The following is a 19546-nucleotide window of genomic DNA, read 5'->3' as shown; positions in this document are numbered from 1 at the left end:
TTCCTAGGGATCTCACCTCTTTAACAAATTATGATCTTTTGGATCGTAAGGTCACTGAAGACAAGATTCAATATGGAATCCCTAACGCCCATCCCAGTGCACAGCCTCTAACAGCACCATAAACATTCCAATGGACAAACCACAATTCTCATCCATGTGTCTGTCTATACGGAGATCCACCCAAAATTCCAAGTCAGGTGTCATGACGCCAATGCACAGGCTCAAGAATGCCTCATCCTACCATCTTCGTCATCTCTCAACCACCCTAACCAGCCTCTGGCAATGGCTCCCATGACCTGGAGGGGCTTCACCAAGGAAGGTAGAGGCTGGGGTGAGGGGATCCCCTCCAGGGTTGAGGGGAGAAGATGGCCATTAGAATCTTGAACTCTGGGGACATGGCCCAGCAGCACACCTCAGGCCTCAGGTTCTCTGTTGCCTGACTTCACTATTAACTACACGGCAATGACAAGTTACCTAAAGTCTCTGAACTTGAGTTTTTCCATCTACAAAGTGGAGTTGATGGAGCCTAGATCCAGGAGTCAAGAGAACTAAATAAGGTTTGCAGGACAACCGCCTGAATACCAGTGCACATTAACGTGTCCCAGAGATGCCTTCTCTTACAGGGTTCACTTATCCATCCAGCCTCAGAGACTGGCCCCCCACCTCCCATCCTGCTGCTCTCCCCTCCCTCTCTCTCCTCCCTCATCGATTTAAGAACCCAAGTCACTCACAATCTTCTGACCCAAAGTCGTTGTGGCCTCCGCCGGTGTTGCTGGAAGTAGAGGATGTAGATGAAGGGCAAAGTCCTAGCTACAGGCAGGTGGACCCTATCAGAGAGAGCTTTCTTCAGGGGGTTCTTCCTTTAACCCAGATGCCAGGGGCGGAAGGCAGAGCGATGCAGACAGAACCACCAGGGAACAGATGCCGCTACATAAAAAGGAAGACAATCATTTCCCAGAAAACATGCAACTGCAGTTTGCATTCTGCAGGAAAAGCAAACCCTGGTAAATTCCCTCCTTACACAGATTTCTGTAATTATTAGCACTTAAGAATACAGATGTTAAAGAGCATGTGCTTAAGGGGCTAGTTAAGTTTGGGCAACTGCAGATGGAAAGACTGAAAATTTTCTGAAATTGATATTAAATACCCTCATACAATAAAGGGACACTGCCAACACATATGGCATAGAAGAGAAAAAAGGCCCAATGGCGAAGAAGAGAAGAGGACCTGAACAAGCCATTTCCTTTAGTCAGACCACCACAGAGATGGCTCACGCTGATCCAATATCCATTCCCTGCTCCCTCTGTACTAAAAGAACCCCTACATTATTGGAGACCCTCAACTAGAAAACTGTACTTCTAGCACTCCTGTAATAGGACAGGACGTCGACGTAAGCAGAAGTTATTGGGTAGAAATTATAAGGAATGCTCAAACGCAGATCTTAACTGATACATCGAGTCTAGATTTCCATCAGTTTCCTTGTCAAGGATGATTATAAGTTAATATCAGAACCATATTACCTTTTTGGATAATTAGATACGAATTTAAGTTGCTTTAACTGTCAAATAAATTTTACTGATAGTTCTAAGCGTAGATTAAATCCTCCCTAGCAAGTCTTTTTGTTGCCCTTATAAAGTACCGGACTCTGAGCAGACCAGACGGCTCTCCGCGCTGGGCAGACACCATCTGAAATCAGTATTCAAGGAACATCCCTGTAACGGGCAGGTGAGATAAATGGGTGTCTAGTACATCTTATTCATTCCCAGTTGTGTTTCACAATGCATAAGAATGTATCTCTTTGAAAACTTTTTGCAGATTTTCATCAGCTGTAACAAGGGTGAGGGGAAAGATGTCCAAAGACTCCATCTTCATGCAGCTTCTCTGGATTCCACCATCCGGCTAGTCCAGGAGAATCCAGAGAAATGCAGGGACTTTTCCGAAATCCTTATGGGCTTGTCACGTGCTCCTCACTCTACTTTTCTTGGTTCAATTAGAATCTTAAGCACGTGGGCCCCCAGAGAGACCAGGCAAATACTTGAGGAGAGGAGAGCCAGGGAGATCCCCCTTGTAGTTGTCTCTCCTGGTTGGCTTTTGCATGTGATCCCTTTAGGAATTTGAAGCATATATTAAATTCAGGACAACCTGGACAAGTGTTTGTGATTAATCACATAATTACAAAACACAAGGTTTCAGCACTGATAAAATTCATTTCTTCTACTTCCTATTACCTGCTCCTTGGTGCTATGTAAAGACGAGTAAGTGTATAAACTTCTGGAGCAGTGTTAACATAAATATAAAATGTGATTCACGTGTATGTTTATAACCACAGACACATTAATTGGTAGTCTCCAGAAAGACTTAAGTTCTTTTACAAATTAAACAGAGACACTTGTGCTGTTCCTGCTAATTTGCTGAGTATGGAACTGCAAAACCCAGCCTTCTATTCTGGGATTTTAAGTCTGGTAGCTTCACAAAATAGCATTATCAATATTTAAAAGCTATATTTGGCTCCTGGTGAGTAGCACTGGGGTTTCCCTCCCTTCTAAGATCCTTTTGTGAGGTGGCCTTCTTTCTGTGTTGCGCCTGACCACACTGACTTTTCTCCATTGAGAGCAGTGTGAGTGCCCAGAGAAAGGGTTCCAGGGGAAGCTTTTACTTACCCCCATTCTACCATCTCACTCGGCCCCACCCCCTATCTTCATTTTAGCATTAATCATAAACTTTTTACTTCAGATTTTTACGAACTCTGCTTCGTGGGATGCATTTCAGTTTTTGATGTAAAACGATGTAGAGCGACTGTGAATTTTCTGTCCACCACCCAAAACAGAGGTGATTAAGAGAGAGACATCTGCCCCACTAATGGGGTATTTTCACAGTAGTAGGGGCAGATCTGGGGTCTTTAAGGCTATTAAAGATGACCGCTAAGTTTGAATCAGACTGGGAATCCCAAAACACCCTAGTCACCTCCCCGGAGACTGGTAGGGCTTGCAGAACCCTAGAGGCAGAAAACCTCTCTTCTCTACAGAAACTTTAATCCTCTCAGGAGAGTTCAGTTTCTGCTGGAAATCCAAGACTTTGCAGGCAAACATGATAAGACCTTCCAAAGTCACAAGGTGAATATAATGAGCGTAGCGCTCAGAATACTTACGTGGGGGTGGGGGGAGGGGGTGGGAACTGGGATAAGTGTTGCCTTTCATTAGCGTCTCTATAGGTAGTGATTTCCCTACTTAACCAAAGAAAAGCAATTCAAGCAGGTTCCCCCTCACCTATTAAAAGGAGAAAAATGGGTATCTTTAATTGAAAGCAAGCCATCACAAAATTCTCTAATTATAGGCTCAAAGGGGTTTCAAGCTCATGTTGTATCTCCTTGGCTTTCAGCAGGACAGCATTAAATCTTCCTCAAAAAATACGACTCAACCTATTTTTAAACATACCCAAAGAGGGCATTCTAGTCTTCTGTTCCTTTGTTAGGCGATTTTTTTTCCCCTTTCTAACCTCACCACAGGTGAACTGTTGCTATTACTAACCTGCAGTCTTCGCATTAGAGTTCGGCTTGGTTTGCTCAGTGGAAATGGTGAACAGCTGGCCAACGTTAGCCTTTTCTACACTGTACTTCCATGTGTCCATCTGTATGAAATTATAACAATTAATTAGGAGATTTGGGTTTAAATCAATAAATTTGGAGCTAGATGCCAATGGAATCAATCACTCACTGACAAAAGTCTGCTATCCTTCTTTCTCTCATATCTTTCTTTCTCTGCCATCTATTCCAGTGCTAACATCTCTCCTTTCCAACCTCTCTTCCAACAATGCCCCCCCCACACACACACACCACACACACACTACAACAAATGCCCACACTCACGGACACTGGTAAATTACTTAAAACACAGCTACTTAACATTCAGACTTTGGCCCTATTACCCCCACTAAGGGGTAATAATCATTAAAAGCAGAGACTCTGGAGCCCACTGTCTGTGCTTAAATCCTGCTCTGGGAGCATAGGCACATTTTTTCCTATCGCCCTACCTATCTACTCCATCATCTGTAGAATGGAGGCAATAATGGGATCTACTTTATAGGGTTGTGGAAAAGATTAATGAGTTCATACACAAAAAGCCCCTAGAGTGGTTTTCAGGTTCTCTAATTATAAATGCCATTATTAGTTATTAGCTATTATTACCTATTAGCTATTATTATACCCTTAGTTATTAGCTATTGTCATACCCTCCTTGCAGCAAAAGGACATTAAAAGGCATTAAAATATGCCTGATAGGAAGTGGATAAGCAAGAAGAGTTATCCATGTGAACAATGAAAGAAAAAAGACAAAAAGCAAAGAGATAAAAGAAAAAACAGTAGAGTAAGAACAAAAGCAGACCTTCCATGGGGAAAAGGTAGGAAGAGGAAAACACAAGGGAAAAGAAGGAGAAATGAGTAAAAAGGTGGGCATGGAAAGGAAAGACAGAAGAAAAGGAGGACTGAGAACCACAAAGGAAACCAAAAATTAGAAATGATTCCATCCTCAGTTTGGGCTGGGCATCTGAAAAAGAAAGGAGTGGAAGAGAGAACAAAAAATATTGGACATGGTGAGAAAGCTTGGAACAGGATGATGAGATCCAAGTAGTAACAAAAGGGGATTAGTTTGCAGCAACAGGCCTCTCTGTCTTCCAATGACGATAAGTGTACATCCAATAACACACCCATGATTCACTAGTCTTCTTTGGCTTTTCCTCCTCTTCTGAACTGTTTTAGAGTCCGCGCCAGAATCAGACCCTACGGCTGGCCCTAGACAGACGTCTGCCTTGTGTCTTGTCTGCTCTACCGACAAGGCCAAGATGAAGTGTACCAGACCTTATTTTCACTAAATATTCTATCTAGCCTTTTCTTACTTCGAACATTCACAAACCATAAAGGGAGGTTTCACCTTAAAGGTATCCTCCTCCCCTCCCCCTTTTTGGGTCAATTTAGAACAAGCGGACAGTACTGCAGGCATATGCCGCTAGGAGGGCATCAAATTGCCCTCCCCACTAGAGAGAATTAACCACCCAATGACTTGGAAACAAGAGAGAGGTTGAATCGAGGTTAAAATAAAACCAGTATTTAAAAATCACTTCTTCTAAGTATTATCCTTATTAAACTGCCTGTTTGGTGCAAACTCCGTCCCCATATTTGAGGAAGTCGAGAGACCTTCAAGGGCCCTCTCCCAAGACGAAGTGGACGGACCGCGAGCGTCTCCTCTTGCCCGGGTGAGTTGGGCCGCCGCCGTCGCCGCGGGAGTCACGAAGCCAGACGCGGCGAGTCTCCGCCCAGGACTCGGGAGACTGCAGCAGCGCGCGCCGCCACCGCGGCCGGGCGGCTCCTGGAGGCTAGGAGGAGACGCGACTCCCGCAGACACGTGACCTCCTCCCAGCCGCCGCTTCCCGCGACCCAGATCCGTCCCCGGAACCCGCGCTTTGCAGGGAGGGCCGGTGGGGGGGGCGGTATGGGGGGGTACGCTAAGCGACCGTCCCAGCCCCAGCTGAGCCCCTGGCGCGTTCATTCGGCGTACTTCTCCCCTTGGTTCGTGCGCCGCTGGCAATCATGAAGGTTTCGGGGATAACCCAGGAGAATGTGAACCTTACTCTTGCTGCAGGATGGAAAGAACTGCGATTTTTATATCTATCTACTTATATAAGAGAAATCAACATATATTCTCTCCTTTCCGCCCCCAGCAGAGCCGAGTAGCGGCTGCAGTGGGGCGGGAGCCCTGGGAGTCCCGCAGGACGAGCTTTCCCCCGGCCTCCAAGGCCCCTGGTCGCCCGCTGCGCCGGGTGGCGTGGGCAGTGCGCATCTCCGGGCACCTCTTGTAACTCTCGCTAGCAGTGAGTCATGCTCCCGGGATGGCTCTGGGGAGAGGTAACCCGGCTCAGGCTGGCTTGAGCTTCCCCGCGCCGGGCGCCGCGGCCACAGGGCGAGCGAGCGCGCGCGCTCACGGGTTCCCCGCGCAGTGATGTGGCAGCAGCGGCAGGTCGGATCACGTTGCTGGCCCTGTGCTGGTACCCGCTGGAAACAGGATTAAGGAGGGAGGCTTTGGAGGTGCCAGCGGTAGTAAACGTGGGCTCTGCACACTCCCGGCGTCACTTATCACACGGCGGGAGGGGGTACGTGGTGGGGGTGGGAGACCACGCAGCACCACCCGAGGCGATGAGGGGCTACGGAGTTCAGCCGGCGAGTGATAATGCTGCATTGCTTTTCCACGGTAGCCCCTCTTGTGCCCCCCCCACCTTCCCCCTCCCTCCAGCCGCGTTCCTCTGGGAGCACCAGAGGCCCCAAACGTCGTCATCTGCTTCTGTGATTAGTGGCACCGCAATTCCGGCTGCTGCGGGAAGTTTGGGTGGCCCAGGGACACCGTGTCGCCGAAAGACACTTGGATTGCGACGTTCTGACTCAGTGACTACATTTTCATTTATTTTAAATCTTTCAGGGAACGGATTTCAAGTTGCCCCATTAGGGGGCAACCTCCAACCAGGGCCAAGGGGTCCCTCCAGGCCACTGAGCGGTGAGCAAACAAGTCTCCAAATTTTCTTTTGGGACTGAAGTTTACCCACCGTGAATTCTTTCTTTCCTTTCTCTGGTCCAAACCACCAGTGCAGTCGGTGGCGAAGCAAAAAGCCACGTTCACGTTCCTGCACCGTAATGACGGACGAACTGAGGGAGTAGCATTTCCGAGCCGAGGAAGCCCTGGCTGCCCCGCACCCCCCGGCGCCTCCACCCCCTCCCCCAGCTGACTGCAACGCCTTTGGGAAGATGAATAGCTTGGCCGAAGTTGTTTTTCCTTTCCGGTGGCCCTGATCAGGTGTCCCCGCCCCCTCCTGCCTCTCGCCTTCCCTCGTAGCCTGCTCCCGACACCCCCTCCTGGCCCGGCCCCTCCTCCCCCGCCCCCCTCCGGGCTGGACCGCGGATGGTACGTTCCGCACGTGAGCTGGGTGCTGGTCTGGCCGGCGACGCGCGTGCCCTGTGGCCAAACACTGCCCGGAGTGAGAGCAAACTACCAGCGCAGTGGGGCCGGCGCGAGTGTGCGTGCGTGTGTGTGCGTGTGTGCGAGAGAGCGAGCGCGGTGGGAGGGGGGGGGAACCAACTGCTTCACACTTTCAACACTGCACTGAAGAAGGGAGAGAGAGAGACTGGAGACGCACAGATACCCCCAAGATCTCCCAAAGCTATCGTCCCACAGATTATAGAACAGAACCCCAAAAATCGAAACAGAGGAAACGGACAGCGGTTGAACATGGACGAAGGAATTCCTCATTTGCAAGAGAGACAGTTACTGGAACATAGAGATTTTATAGGGTAAGGTGCACGCACCCTTGCGTATATCTGTCTAGGCTTCAGTTTGATTTTTTTTTTTTTTTTTTTTTTTATTCTCCAGAAAGTGGTATGGATCGGGCAAGGACAGTGCCCCTCCCCGAATGGGTGCCTGATGCTGATTTCTGTTTTGCAGACTGGACTATTCCTCTTTGTATATGTGTAAGCCCAAAAGAAGCATGAAGAGAGACGATAGCAAGGTAAGTGTAAGTTTCCGATGTTCCCCATAACCTGCTTGGATAGTTAATTAGGGCCATTGATTTCACAGCGAAGCTCTGCCCGCAAATATATTCCAGCCCTTGAGGTTCCCCAACTGTGAATTTTAAGTGATTTGCTGGATACTCTCAGGGGGAGATTAAACATCACACCTGAATTCAAATTGCATTTCAGAACAGTCCAGAGCAAAAGGTTCTTGGGCATAGTTTATCCCATAATATTGGGGGGGGTTTCGGGGAGGGGGGCTTATTGTCTTATCCAATAAATGTGTAGCTTATTGTTGTCTTTCTTCCATGATTGTCGTATATTAAGGATACCTACAAATTACCGCACAGATTAATAGAAAAGAAAAGAAGAGATCGAATTAATGAATGCATTGCTCAGCTGAAAGATTTACTGCCTGAACATCTGAAGTTGACAGTAAGATGCACATTTTCATTCTTTGCTGCTCTCCAAGGGCGTGTTAATAGCTTGGTACTACTCCCAGAGATAGAAGAATAAATGTAAATATCATAAGCCTTACTACTTGTGCTGTAGTGTAGAGTTTCCCACAAACTCAAGAGTAGGTGCTCACAACTGAAGGCAAGAAGTCATGTATAACCCGTCTTCTGGAAAGCTCAAGAAGTATAGGAATAGTACTTCTTTCCGAGTCTTCGTTTAAGTTGCTGTGCTGAGCAGAGAGCCAATCAAGCCAAATATGTGTTTTTAGTAACCAAGTGCCCCCTTATCTTTTGCACCATTGCAGACTCTGGGGCATCTGGAGAAAGCGGTAGTCTTGGAATTAACTTTAAAACATTTAAAAGCTTTAACAGCCTTAACCGAACAGCAGCATCAGAAGATAATTGCTTTACAGAATGGTAAGTCAGTTCAGGGAGGCCATTCCCCCTGATGAACCCGGGCGGCCCACAGAGGGGCAGTGTTTAGGACTCTGCCCCCACCCCCCACCTCCTTCCTCGGGCCCACGGGCTCACTCTCATTTGTTAAATTGCTTATACTTTCCCTTCGTTGGAAAGTGCCCATTTCCCGAAGCATCCTAGAGGCTTTCAGCAGAACTCAGAGGAATCAGATTTTTATTTAAAGTGGCGGTTGCGCTCTCCACTTTGGCTTTTCAGTTGGGAGTAGAGCGCCCCCCTGCTTCCCACCCCCGCCACCCCCCCCCCCCCGCCCCTCGGCAACCGGTGGATTATATCACCCAAATACAGAGGAAAAACCGAGATCACTTTAGTCAATGTAGGGCCCACGTGATAAGCAGATGTTTTAACGTCGGTATTTTTCTTGTTGCCTCCATTCCTCTGCCCCACCCCCACCCCCTTCCTCGTCCTAGGGGAGCGATCTCTGAAATCGCCCATTCAGTCCGACTTGGATGCGTTCCACTCGGGATTTCAAACATGCGCCAAAGAAGTCTTGCAATACCTCTCCCGGTTTGAGAGCTGGACGCCTAGGGAGCAGCGGTGTGTCCAGCTGATCAACCACTTGCACGCCGTGGCCACCCAGTTCTTGCCCACCCCCCAGCTGGTGACTCAACAGGTTCCTCTGAGCAAAGGCACCGGCGCGCCCTCGGTCGCCGCCCCCGCAGGGTCCCCGGCCGCCCCCTGCCTGGAGCGCGGGGGACAGAAGCTTGAGCCCCTCGCCCACTGCGTGCCGGTCATCCAGCGGACTCAGCCCAGCGCCGAGCTCGCCGCCGAGAACGACACGGACACAGACAGCGGCTACGGCGGCGAGGCCGAGGCGAGGCCGGACCGTGAGAAGGGCAAGGGCTCCGGGGCGGGCCGCGTCACCATCAAGCAGGAGCCCCCCGGAGAGGACTCGCCGGCGCCCAAGAGGATGAAGCTGATTCTCGCGGCGGCGGCGGCGGCGGCGGCCTGGGGGGCGGCGCGGCGGCAGCGGCGGCCGCGCTCCTGGGGCCCGACCCGGCCGCCGCCGCAGCACTGCTGAGACCCGACGCCGCCCTGCTCAGCTCGCTGGTGGCGTTCGGCGGAGGCGGGGGCGCGCCCTTCGCGCAGCCCGCCGCCGCCGCGGCCGCCGCGGCCCCCTTCTGCCTGCCCTTCTACTTCCTCTCGCCTTCTGCGGCCGCCGCCTACGTGCAGCCCTTCCTGGACAAGAGTGGCCTGGAGAAGTACCTGTACCCGGCGGCGGCCGCCGCCCCGTTCCCACTGCTGTACCCCGGCATCCCCGCGCCCGCGGCCGCCGCCGCCGCCGCCGCCTTCCCCTGTCTGTCCTCGGTGTTGTCGCCCCCTCCCGAGAAGGCCAGCGCCGCCGCCGCGACCCTCTTACCGCACGAGGTGGCGCCCCCTGGGGCGCTGCACCCCCCGCACCCGCACGGCCGCACCCACCTGTCCTTCGCCGGCGCCCGCGAGCCCGGGAACCCGGAGAGCTCCGCTCAGGAAGATCCCTCGCAGCCAGGAAAGGAAACCCACTGAATCCTCGCCCCCTTTCTTAGACAGGACAAGGGTTCTCGCGGAATAATAATATTAATAAGTAAAACACCCTTACCGTTTTAAAGGGAGGAAGTGTAATAGATGCACGACAGGCTTTTAAAACAACAACACAGGTGTTTTGTGTACATTCGGAGTTCCTGTTTTGCTCATCCCTCACCACCCCACCCTCCGCACACTAACGGCCCTTTCTTCCCTCACCAGCTATAAAAGAACCTCTGCAATATTGATACTTTCTTTAAAGAATTCGCCCAAATCAGTTTTGCCTTTCTTTAGGCCACGTTCCATTATCTTTTTAAAATGCAGAACCTATTTCCGGAGGGAGAAGGGTCTGCTCCGTGGGGGAGCTGACTGAACCAGGGTAGGGGAACTGTGGCCCAGGAGTTGACCTCCAAAAGCCAGCGGGTAGTTCCTATATGCCCGCATAGCTCTCCCACCTGCTTCAGGAGATTTTCCACAGGCAGAATGAGGATCTTTTAGAATTGAATTTACTCTTCAGTATTTTATAATGTTCAGCTTTTTAAAAGGCATATATTTTTCAAAGAGGAAGAAGTGAGGATCCAGTCACTTACATTGCAACCTCTTCTGAAGTGGTTTGAATGGTATCCCTTAGTAACTTGCTCTTGTTTAAAGAGACTCAGAGTTGGGCCATTGTCAGAACTGAGTCAGGGAAGGAGATGGATGAGGAAGGCCAGAATCATTCTTGGTACATTTACTAGCACTTTATGGAGAAATTAACCGTGAATTAATTGACGTGTCTTAATTTCATTGTTTCATATATATACATATACATATATGTATATATATATAGTGCATCTATTCCCACCTTGTCATTATTTAATTCACTATGTTTTAAGTTTTTATAATCTTGCTGTAAAAAAAAAAAAAAGGAATGTGCACTGAACTTAAAAACAAATCCAAAATAATTTCTCCTATTTTCTGTTAAATAACAAAAGTGGAGGAAAGCATTAAACTGGTCATTTTTGATTGGAAATGCTGTAAAGATGTGGAATGAAGCCTTGGGAGGCCTTCCTATCTCCAAGTCTATGTATTTTCTGGAGACCAAACCAGATACCAGATAATCACAAAGAAAGCTTTTTTAATAAGGCTTAAACCAAGACCTTGTCTAGATATTTTAGTTTGTTGCCAAGGTAGCACTGTGAGAAATCTCACTTGAATGTTATGTAAGGGGTGAGACACAACAGTCTGACTATAAGTGAAGAAAATATCTGGGTCTTTTAGTCAGTTTGGTGCATTTGCTGCTGCTGTTGCTACTGTTTGCCTCAAACGCTGTGTTTAAACAACGTTAAACTCTTAGCCTTCAAGGTGGCTCTTATGTACATAGTTGTTAATACATCCAATTAATGATGTCTGACATGCTATTTTTGTAGGGAGAAACTATGTGCTAATGATATTTTGAGTTAAAATATCTTTTGGGGAGGATTTGCTGAAAAGTTGCACTTTTGTTACAATGCTTATGCTTGGTACAAGCTTATGCTGTCTTAAATTATTAAAAAAAAATAAATACCGTCTGCAAGAAACCAGCTGGTTTAGAAAATTTTAGTATGTGAAGATAAACTAGAAATTATCTTTATATTCTAGTATTTTCAGCACTCCGTAAATTCTATTACCTAAATATTGCCACACTATTTTGTGATTTTAAAATTCTTACTAAGGAATAAAAACTTTAATATACGATACGAGATTGTCTAATAATTAAAAAGGCATAATGCTCCATTAGTTTTAAGATATCTATAAATTTAGGGATGAAAGTTATTAACGTTCTCAGATATACAACTTTGTCATTGGCTTGATAGCACACGTTTCCAGTTTCTTACAAGCCTTCAGGCTCTGGCTGTGTCTGCCTACTTGTTTCCAATGTATCTCAATGAAAAGTGCAAAAGAAAAACCTACCAATCCCTTGCGTGGTCTGTTTATGTTAGACCCAATTTGCTCATGATTTTGATTAATTTTTGACTTCTCATCCAGATAGACTTTTGGATGGTCTGGCGTTTCTCCTTCACTGGATCCTACAATAAATACACTGCCACTTTGGGGTGCTTAACTTTCTTATATTTTTAGCTCCTTAACCTTTATAAAAGAATTCTCCTGTGGGACTTACTCATGGAATTCAAGGAAAAGAAATAAATTAGTTGTAGGCTTTTCTCAGATTCATGGCCAAATTTGTGATTTGATATGGGAAGGATTGTCAATTTTTCCTTTCAATAACCTTCACAAACCCCTTGATTTTTGAAAGGTGTTGAAATAATAGTCAAAATTTATAAGATGTAGAAAAAGTGCTCCCTCTGCTGACTTATGGCAACCAAACTACCAAGTCCTAGAATGTGGAGGCAAAGGAACCTCAGAGATGAATTTGTCAAGCCCTCTGCATTTTACAATATGAAGTCCAGAGCTATCCTATACCCTCCTAAGATCAGACAAACAGCTACCTGTAGCTAGCAAAAGAGGCCAAGATCTACTTCATCCCCCAGTCAGTAAACTACCTACCACCACAGCATCTTCAACACATAAACTGAATTTGATTGGACAGCATTCGTGAAACGTCATAAATAAACCACAAGAACAAAGGAAGTAAAAATTACCATTAGAAAACCATGTAGGATTTTGGAGCATCGTAATCTACTAAACTTAGAAAAATATTGTGTAACTCAGAATAATTGGAAAAAGTTGTATTTTAAGTATTTTGAGCTACATCTTAATGTCATACTGTAATAATATTAGTTTCATAACCAAAAAAGATTCAAATTTAATTGGAGAACAATAGATGTATTATAAAGTAAAAAACCTTAGGGTTGGACCAGATTTTATAGGTCAGTTATTTAGTCCAAATGCCCATGTACTTACATGGTAATAAGATAAAGTTAGATTTTCAGAACCGAAAAATAATACTGTCTACATGGCATCTGAAATGTGTTATTTTGGTAATTGATTATTTTATGAATTAAAACACTGGAGTAATGACTCCAGGAATGATTCACAAGGATGGTCCTATACCTGCAGTGGTGAACTTTAAGCAAAAACGTGTTGTAATATATGTGATTTTTCAATGTAAGACAAATACCAATCGTGGGTTAGTGCTGCTTGTATACATATAGCATACCTATAGTATTATGCCACTTGATTTTCCATACATATATTTCTCAGCAAACATTATTCTGAATTGCTAAGTGGCCTTTTCCCCATAAAGAGCTAAGGCACTAGAAACTACATTTTAATAACTATTTAAAGTTTGACTGGGGTTTTACTTCCTATCATTGTGAAAATTTTTTTTTTTCATTTAGTTCTCTGTTATTGGCCATGCAGGCCCTAAGTTTTGTTCAAAAGGAGGTAAAGGAAGCCTCAGCCTATTTCTGAATGTGTCACAGGTCAGTTCTGAACCTCTCCATGGAAGGTGATTGCCAATCTGAGATCCTTAGAAGAAAAGGCTGGGCAAACATACTAAGGCCTTTAGACGAAAATGAACAGAGCCCTCATGAACCAATGAAGGCCATTATAATGCTAAAAGCTGGCTGTACTATGGTGATAATTGTCTTTTACTTCAGATGGCAATCTGGTGTTTTCCATTAAACAAAAATTCGTAACCTACTGGACCCTCACATCAATACCCATTGTTCTGTGTTGCTTTACATCAGCTCAAAATGGGTATACTGTGTAGGCTTAAAAATACAGTGTTAAGTTCTAGTTTTCATAGAATTTAATAGAAGATTTACACAGAAAATTATCACATATTTCCTGTGAGATTTATACTAAAAAACATGTTCAGCATGTACTTTAAAAATAGGCTCTTAGAAAGGAGTTGGATATTTGTCTTATAATTGGGCTGCTCATACTAGTTCAGTGATTCTGTATTGGAAACTCCGAACAAATGTCAAACTATACCTTTTAAAAGTTGATATTTTAAAATTCTGAATCCAGTGATGTCCAAGTTATCTGGCCTCAGGGATGTGACCCCATGAAACAATGATTCAGAAAACTGAAGCTTCTATGTTCAAGTGCCATATTGTTTATCTTTTCTTTTTTTCCTTACATTTTTTTTAGCGGAAAGCTTATTCAAATATGTTACATGTGTCCTCTAAAGTGTCTAAATATGTCTTAGAAAGAAGTACCCTTTCCATAGTTATCCATTCTCAATAAATCGGGGTCACCATGATAAACATCACTTTTGCACAATGCATGTCATCTGGGAGTACTGGGATCTGTGCTAAATTCTTTTTGAGTTCTTATATTTGCTTTTTATAGGTTTTTCAGTCTCTTTACTCATGATCAGGCTGCCAACTGTCACTTCTTGATGTGTCAGAGTGCCTGCCTCCAACTTATCTAATTTGCTATCTCTGACTTACTGTGGCCTGGGAAACCAGTTCCAAAACCACACCCATTTGAAATGTGTCTAAAATTAGAATAAATAGGCTCTACCAGAAGTATCTGAGGGGCACTTTTCTAAATTGTGTGAGCATGTACAATCAGTAAACATGTTTCTCCCACAACCTTTTTTTCCCCTTCATTTCTTTTGTTTTGCACATTCTCAGCAATATTCCCTATCAGAACACTTATGCAAAAGCCCTCAGATATTTTATGTATTTTTGATCATATTAGTACATAAAAAAGCAGCTTGCTAATGGCATTCTTCCACAACTGACCACAAAATACAGACATTTACACAACCAAAACAAATTATTTTACTTTGTCAAAACTTCTCTCTGATTGATAGGAATAGGGGACCAAGGGGTATTAGTGAAAACTGATTCAGCACTTTGATTCACGGATGACCCTGGCCCTGCTTCATTTCCTTCACCTCTGAGTTTTGGGAATATTGGGTGGCAGATCCAGCAAAAGCATTCTGCAGAACTGGGAGGGAGGTTTTGAGGCCCACATGCTGACTCTGAATTTAGACACACCCGTCAGAGAGCTTCTGGTCAGAGGTTTCAGACTCCCTACTGATGGCAACACACTCCTTTTCTCCGTGCGCCTCTAAATTCAATAAACAGTGGGTATGGGGATACAGGCATTTGTTTTGCTCCTACTATATGTGAGGTGCTGTGATAGTGCTGGAGAACCAAATATTAATAATCTCCGGAGATCTCAAAGTCTAGTAGGAGAGACAGACCCATACCAAAATAGATCACAATGCAACCTACTGAGTGCTATAGAAAGGTAAACACAATACTAGGGGTGAGAGGGGACTACCTTCATCTGTGTGGGTCAGAGGCCTAGAGTTGTATGTAGCTGGAATTCACAGAACGAACAGGTGAACGAGTCCATGGGGCCATCACCAAGGAGAAGGTTCTGATATACTCGGGTCCTGTGCTGAGCACCAGGAGTTTAATTGGCTCTATTTGACTAAGTTCCTAGCACTGATTTTCTAATTCCCTGGTCTCTTTAGAACTTGACTGCTGTACTGACTCTCACCATCATTTCCTCCTGAGAACCTGAACCATGAGCTGGGTCTGAGGGGACCATGGTGTTTCCTACTGCAAAAGACAGCATTTATAGCATGATAATTTCTAATGCAGAAGGTGGGGAGAAGGGGCTAGTAACTCACAAGCAGCTTGGTCTCACCTCAACCATCTGTCTGTCTTACAGAAGAAATTAAGGGTGACTTCTTTCCCTTCAAGTAAAGGTATGATGACCCTGTTCTTCACTCAATACCTGAAGGGAAAATGAGAGAGATAAAGAGAGCGCGCGCACGAGCACAATTCTAGAGGGAAATAAGGAATCCTAACTTTAAAACCTCCAGGAGGAAGCTGAAGCAAGCAACTAGTCCAAGGTCTCATAACTCAGTAAGCAGCAGAATCAGAATCAAATCAGGACCCAGATTTTTTGGTTCTGAGTCCACTGCTCTTTGTGTTATTACCCTATAGCAATAACAATGAGGAGGGGGCAGTCTGAGCTTTGCTCATGACATGAGTTGAGCTGGTCCATGTGAGATCCTAAGAGGCAGAGTATGTGTTGGTGGAGAAAGGTAAGATGGTTAGCTAATTAATGCCTTTCTAAAACATGGCATAGAGCAAGCAATAATTGGAGATACAGAAGATCTTGGAGACACAATATTCAAGGTCCCCTACAAAGAACCCTACAATTCTACTGTGTACTCAATTTGGAGACACCCAGAAATGTGCCCTCTTTTGTTTGGAAGTCCCCACAAGATCTGGTGAGCTCTCCACCTCTGCCTCTACCCCTCCTACCTGTGTGCCTCTGGTTGAACTCTAAATTTAGACTCTCCATGAAAGAAGAGATCAAAGCAAACTATGAATCTGGACAGAAGGAACATTTAGAAATTGAGGAAGTAGGAAAGAGGGTGATTTGCTACAGTTTTATATCGGATATTTTAGGGTGTTGTAAACTTTTGCTACAGGTTCAATTTGAAGCCCTTTACATACTGGTAAATATACACCTAGAATATAAAATGTTTCACAACTTAAGTATTGAGTATCCACCAAATAGCCCTGTAATAAACTTTGCTTCCATTATGCGGCTCTGCAGGTTCAGATCATGTGTAGAAAATTAGTTTTCCCAGGGGAACTTGAAACTGGATCCAATTCCTGTAGACCTCAGTGACTTAAGAATGGTCAAAATTCTGTAATATATTTTAAAGACGTGGTCTCCTCTCGGATACCTTAAGCAAGGCTGGGTTTTCGAGTATATATTATGTTGAACAAGGCTCATCCGCATAGCTATACTGTAGCTGGCTGGGTGATCCTTATATGACCGAACAGGTGAAGAAACCTGACGTTATGCCCGCACTCCTGCAGAGCTCTGCAGACCCAAGTGGGCGCGATGAAGCATCTATTTCTGAGCTCTGGGTTTGAAACGTACTCATTTAAAAACTGGTAGACCAACTCTAGCGCCTTGAATCGCCACGCGAGTGCTGCTGGGTGGAGAATTAAAGCGGGGTGTGTGTGGGGTGGATAATGTCATCAGCCTTGAGATCTTCAAGGAGTTCTAGGATTGGAAAGAGAGAAGCATTCTTAGGTTGCCTAGCGATAAATCTGCGGATGATATCATTCTCCCCGAGGCCGGCTCCCCCTCCGGACCCCTCCCGTCCGGCTTTCCTCCCCACCCACCCTCCCACGCCGGGGTTCAAAGTACAGCCCCGCGGGGTGAAGGAGCCGGAGCCGGACGCGGCGCTGTCACGTGCGCCCGCACATGCCCCGGCGCACGCTGCGCGGCACGTGAGAGGGGGCGGGGCGGGGGCGGGAAGGCGCCCGCTCGCGGCCTTCCGCGCGTGCGCACTAGCCCCCACGCCCGCGGGGGGGCGGGGGGGAGGCAGACACGGGCGGGCGGAGGGACGGACGGCGGGCTGGGGTGGGGGTGAGGGGAACCGAGGGGCGGACGGCGGGCTGGGGTGGGGGTGGGGGGAACGGAGGGGCGGAATGGAGGGCCGAGGGCGGGGCCGCCGGGTGGGGTTGAGGACGCGCCCTCCCAACAGCTGCGACACCGTCTTCCCTCCGGAGTTTTAGCGGGCTGGGCCTAGGTAGTCATTCCTCCCAAATTAAAGCTGGCTCGGACTCCGGGCTCCTCGAACCATTCTGACACAGCAGTTTCCGAGCTGCCCTCCTGGGCGCGGGTTAGAGGAAGGTCGACAGCCGCCCGGGGAGGGCCTCGGGGCGGGGACTTCAAGCCCGGGCTGGCTGCGGCTGGGGAAGTGACGGGCCAGGCGCGGGGGCGGGGGTTGTGGGGAAGGAAGGTGGCTGACACACCCGGCCGCGCCGGGACTAGGGCCAGACCGCGTCCTGCCCTCGTCCCTGGGCCACGTCTCGCTGGAGAAACCCCGGGCGGTCGGTGGACTGGGAAGAGTGCTAGACCAGGGGTCTGGGCAAACCAAGCTAGTAGAAGCATTGCGTCTTTCATTGGTCTCTGTTTTGCAAATTGAATTCCTACTCATTAAGCGCTAGGGGACTTAGTTAATTGTGATAGAATACACTGGGACTTTCCGTGTAGGGTATACGGAAAAAGAAGTGATTTTGTGGCACCAGTGGATTCTGCATGGTGCAGTAAGGTGAACAAGTTTATGTAGTCAGGGGCCGAAGGAGGGCTTTTCTTTTTATGTTATATTCGAAAAGATTACTTACAAATCCCTTAGAAAAAATGATCAAATCCTAATTTCACTTTTCGAAGTGTTTACGTGGATTTTGTAAAACTTCTAGAAACATCCATGTTCGTAAATGACCTAAAATGAGTAGTGTGGAGGAGTTTGGTCTTCATGATGCCCTTTAGATAACCGAGAATACCCAGAAGTGTAACAAAAGTAGGGAAGCACCACTGCCTCCTGCAAATATGGTTTTGGTCTTGTGATGGAAAGTGATCTCCGGCGTTGCCAGTAATATTTGGACAGGTCAGGTGCCAGTATTTGCAGAGACATCATAGAGTGGTTGTGTACTGTCCAGTGTAAAGGGCACAGCCAGTACCACCCTGGAGACAGACTGTTAGAAGCTAACAGACGTTCACAAAGCACAAGACGAATTCATTGTTTGTTGTTTGCCTTTTAATGATAGGTGTGCATAATGTCTGAGACCGCCTAGTTATTAATAATATCCTGAAAGTTGAAAAAGCAAAGATAGACTTCAAAGATGTGCTCAACAAATTTCTACTGAGCTTTTACTATGTGCCAGATATCGGGGATCCCGCAGCGATCCATACTGACAAATTCATCCCCCATTATGGTGCTCACAACTTGCGATAAAACCTCCCAAGTTCCCAGGTACTTTCCAAGCAATTATTGTGACAACTAGTGATCAGTATATCTCTGCACTGGATTTTTTTCACTTGGCGCTTAATGAAAAATGCCAGGTGAAAGAAATAAATCTCTAGTCCCATCAATGCACACACCCTCTCTCCTCTTCCCTTTTCCCCTTCCCTCACCCCCTGGATCCACACTTGTCTGGTCTTCCAAGAGAGCAAGCTTCATCGTTACCCAGAATACTTGGGCTTCCTCCTCCATCTGCCTGCAACACTCATCCCTAGATGCTTGGAGGCTGATTCCAAACCCCCCAGTCCCCACCTTTTTAGAGATGTCTGCTTAAATGCCGCTTTTTCAGAGAGGCTCTCCCTGAGCAGCCCAAAGGCCATATATAAAATACCAGTTCCCCCAGCATTCTTTATTTTTACTCTATTTTTTTTTCACAGCATGTATCACTGCTCACACAATGTGTGTGTATACTGGTGTACATGTATACACACACACACACACACACACACATATTTGCTTCCTGCTTGTCTGAATCACTAGGATGAACAGGGACTTTGGTCTGTTCATTGCTGTTTGTCCAGTGCCAAGAATGGCACCTGGCTGTAAATAAGTATTTATTTGTCTTTTATAAAAAAACATGTATCAATTCTCAATCAATATTTGCTGGATGAATGAATGAACATCTCTGGCAACCACTTGAGCTTGGTCATCTCACCAAAGACCACAGCACAGGCCCTCTCAAAGTGTCCTTTTCCATATTATGAATCCATTTCCTCAACACTTACTCAGCAGCTGCTCTATTCCAGGCACTGCATGACGAGGAGACGTCAGCAAGTGGTGAGG

The 19546-nt window shown here is 46.5% G+C and overlaps 2 protein-coding genes across 2 annotated transcripts in view; one reads left to right on the top strand and one right to left on the bottom strand.

Annotated features, from left to right (window-relative positions):
• Positions 1-5252, bottom strand: part of SSPN (sarcospan) — a 112055-nt gene extending 106803 nt beyond the window's left edge. The window contains exons 1-2 of the mRNA XM_047741048.1: positions 5189-5252; positions 3528-3627 (exon numbers count right to left, since the gene is read on the bottom strand). Of these exons, the coding sequence (XP_047597004.1) occupies positions 3528-3542 (15 nt within the window). The 5' untranslated portion in view covers positions 3543-3627; positions 5189-5252. The remainder of the gene's footprint in view (positions 1-3527; positions 3628-5188) is intronic.
• Positions 5253-6927: 1675 nt separating this feature from the next.
• Positions 6928-12998, top strand: BHLHE41 (basic helix-loop-helix family member e41). Its single transcript, XM_047741044.1, is given in 6 exon segments — positions 6928-7330; positions 7482-7545; positions 7874-7981; positions 8307-8418; positions 8886-9389; positions 9392-12998. Coding segments are annotated over 6 exon segments (1767 nt in total). The 5' UTR covers positions 6928-6941; the 3' UTR covers positions 9982-12998.
• Positions 12999-19546: the final 6548 nt, after the last annotated feature.

The sequence above is a fragment of the Lutra lutra genome, chromosome 8, assembly GCF_902655055.1.
Source record: "Lutra lutra chromosome 8, mLutLut1.2, whole genome shotgun sequence".
NCBI lineage: Eukaryota > Metazoa > Chordata > Mammalia > Carnivora > Mustelidae > Lutra > Lutra lutra.
This window is presented reverse-complemented; position numbering and strand designations above follow the sequence as displayed.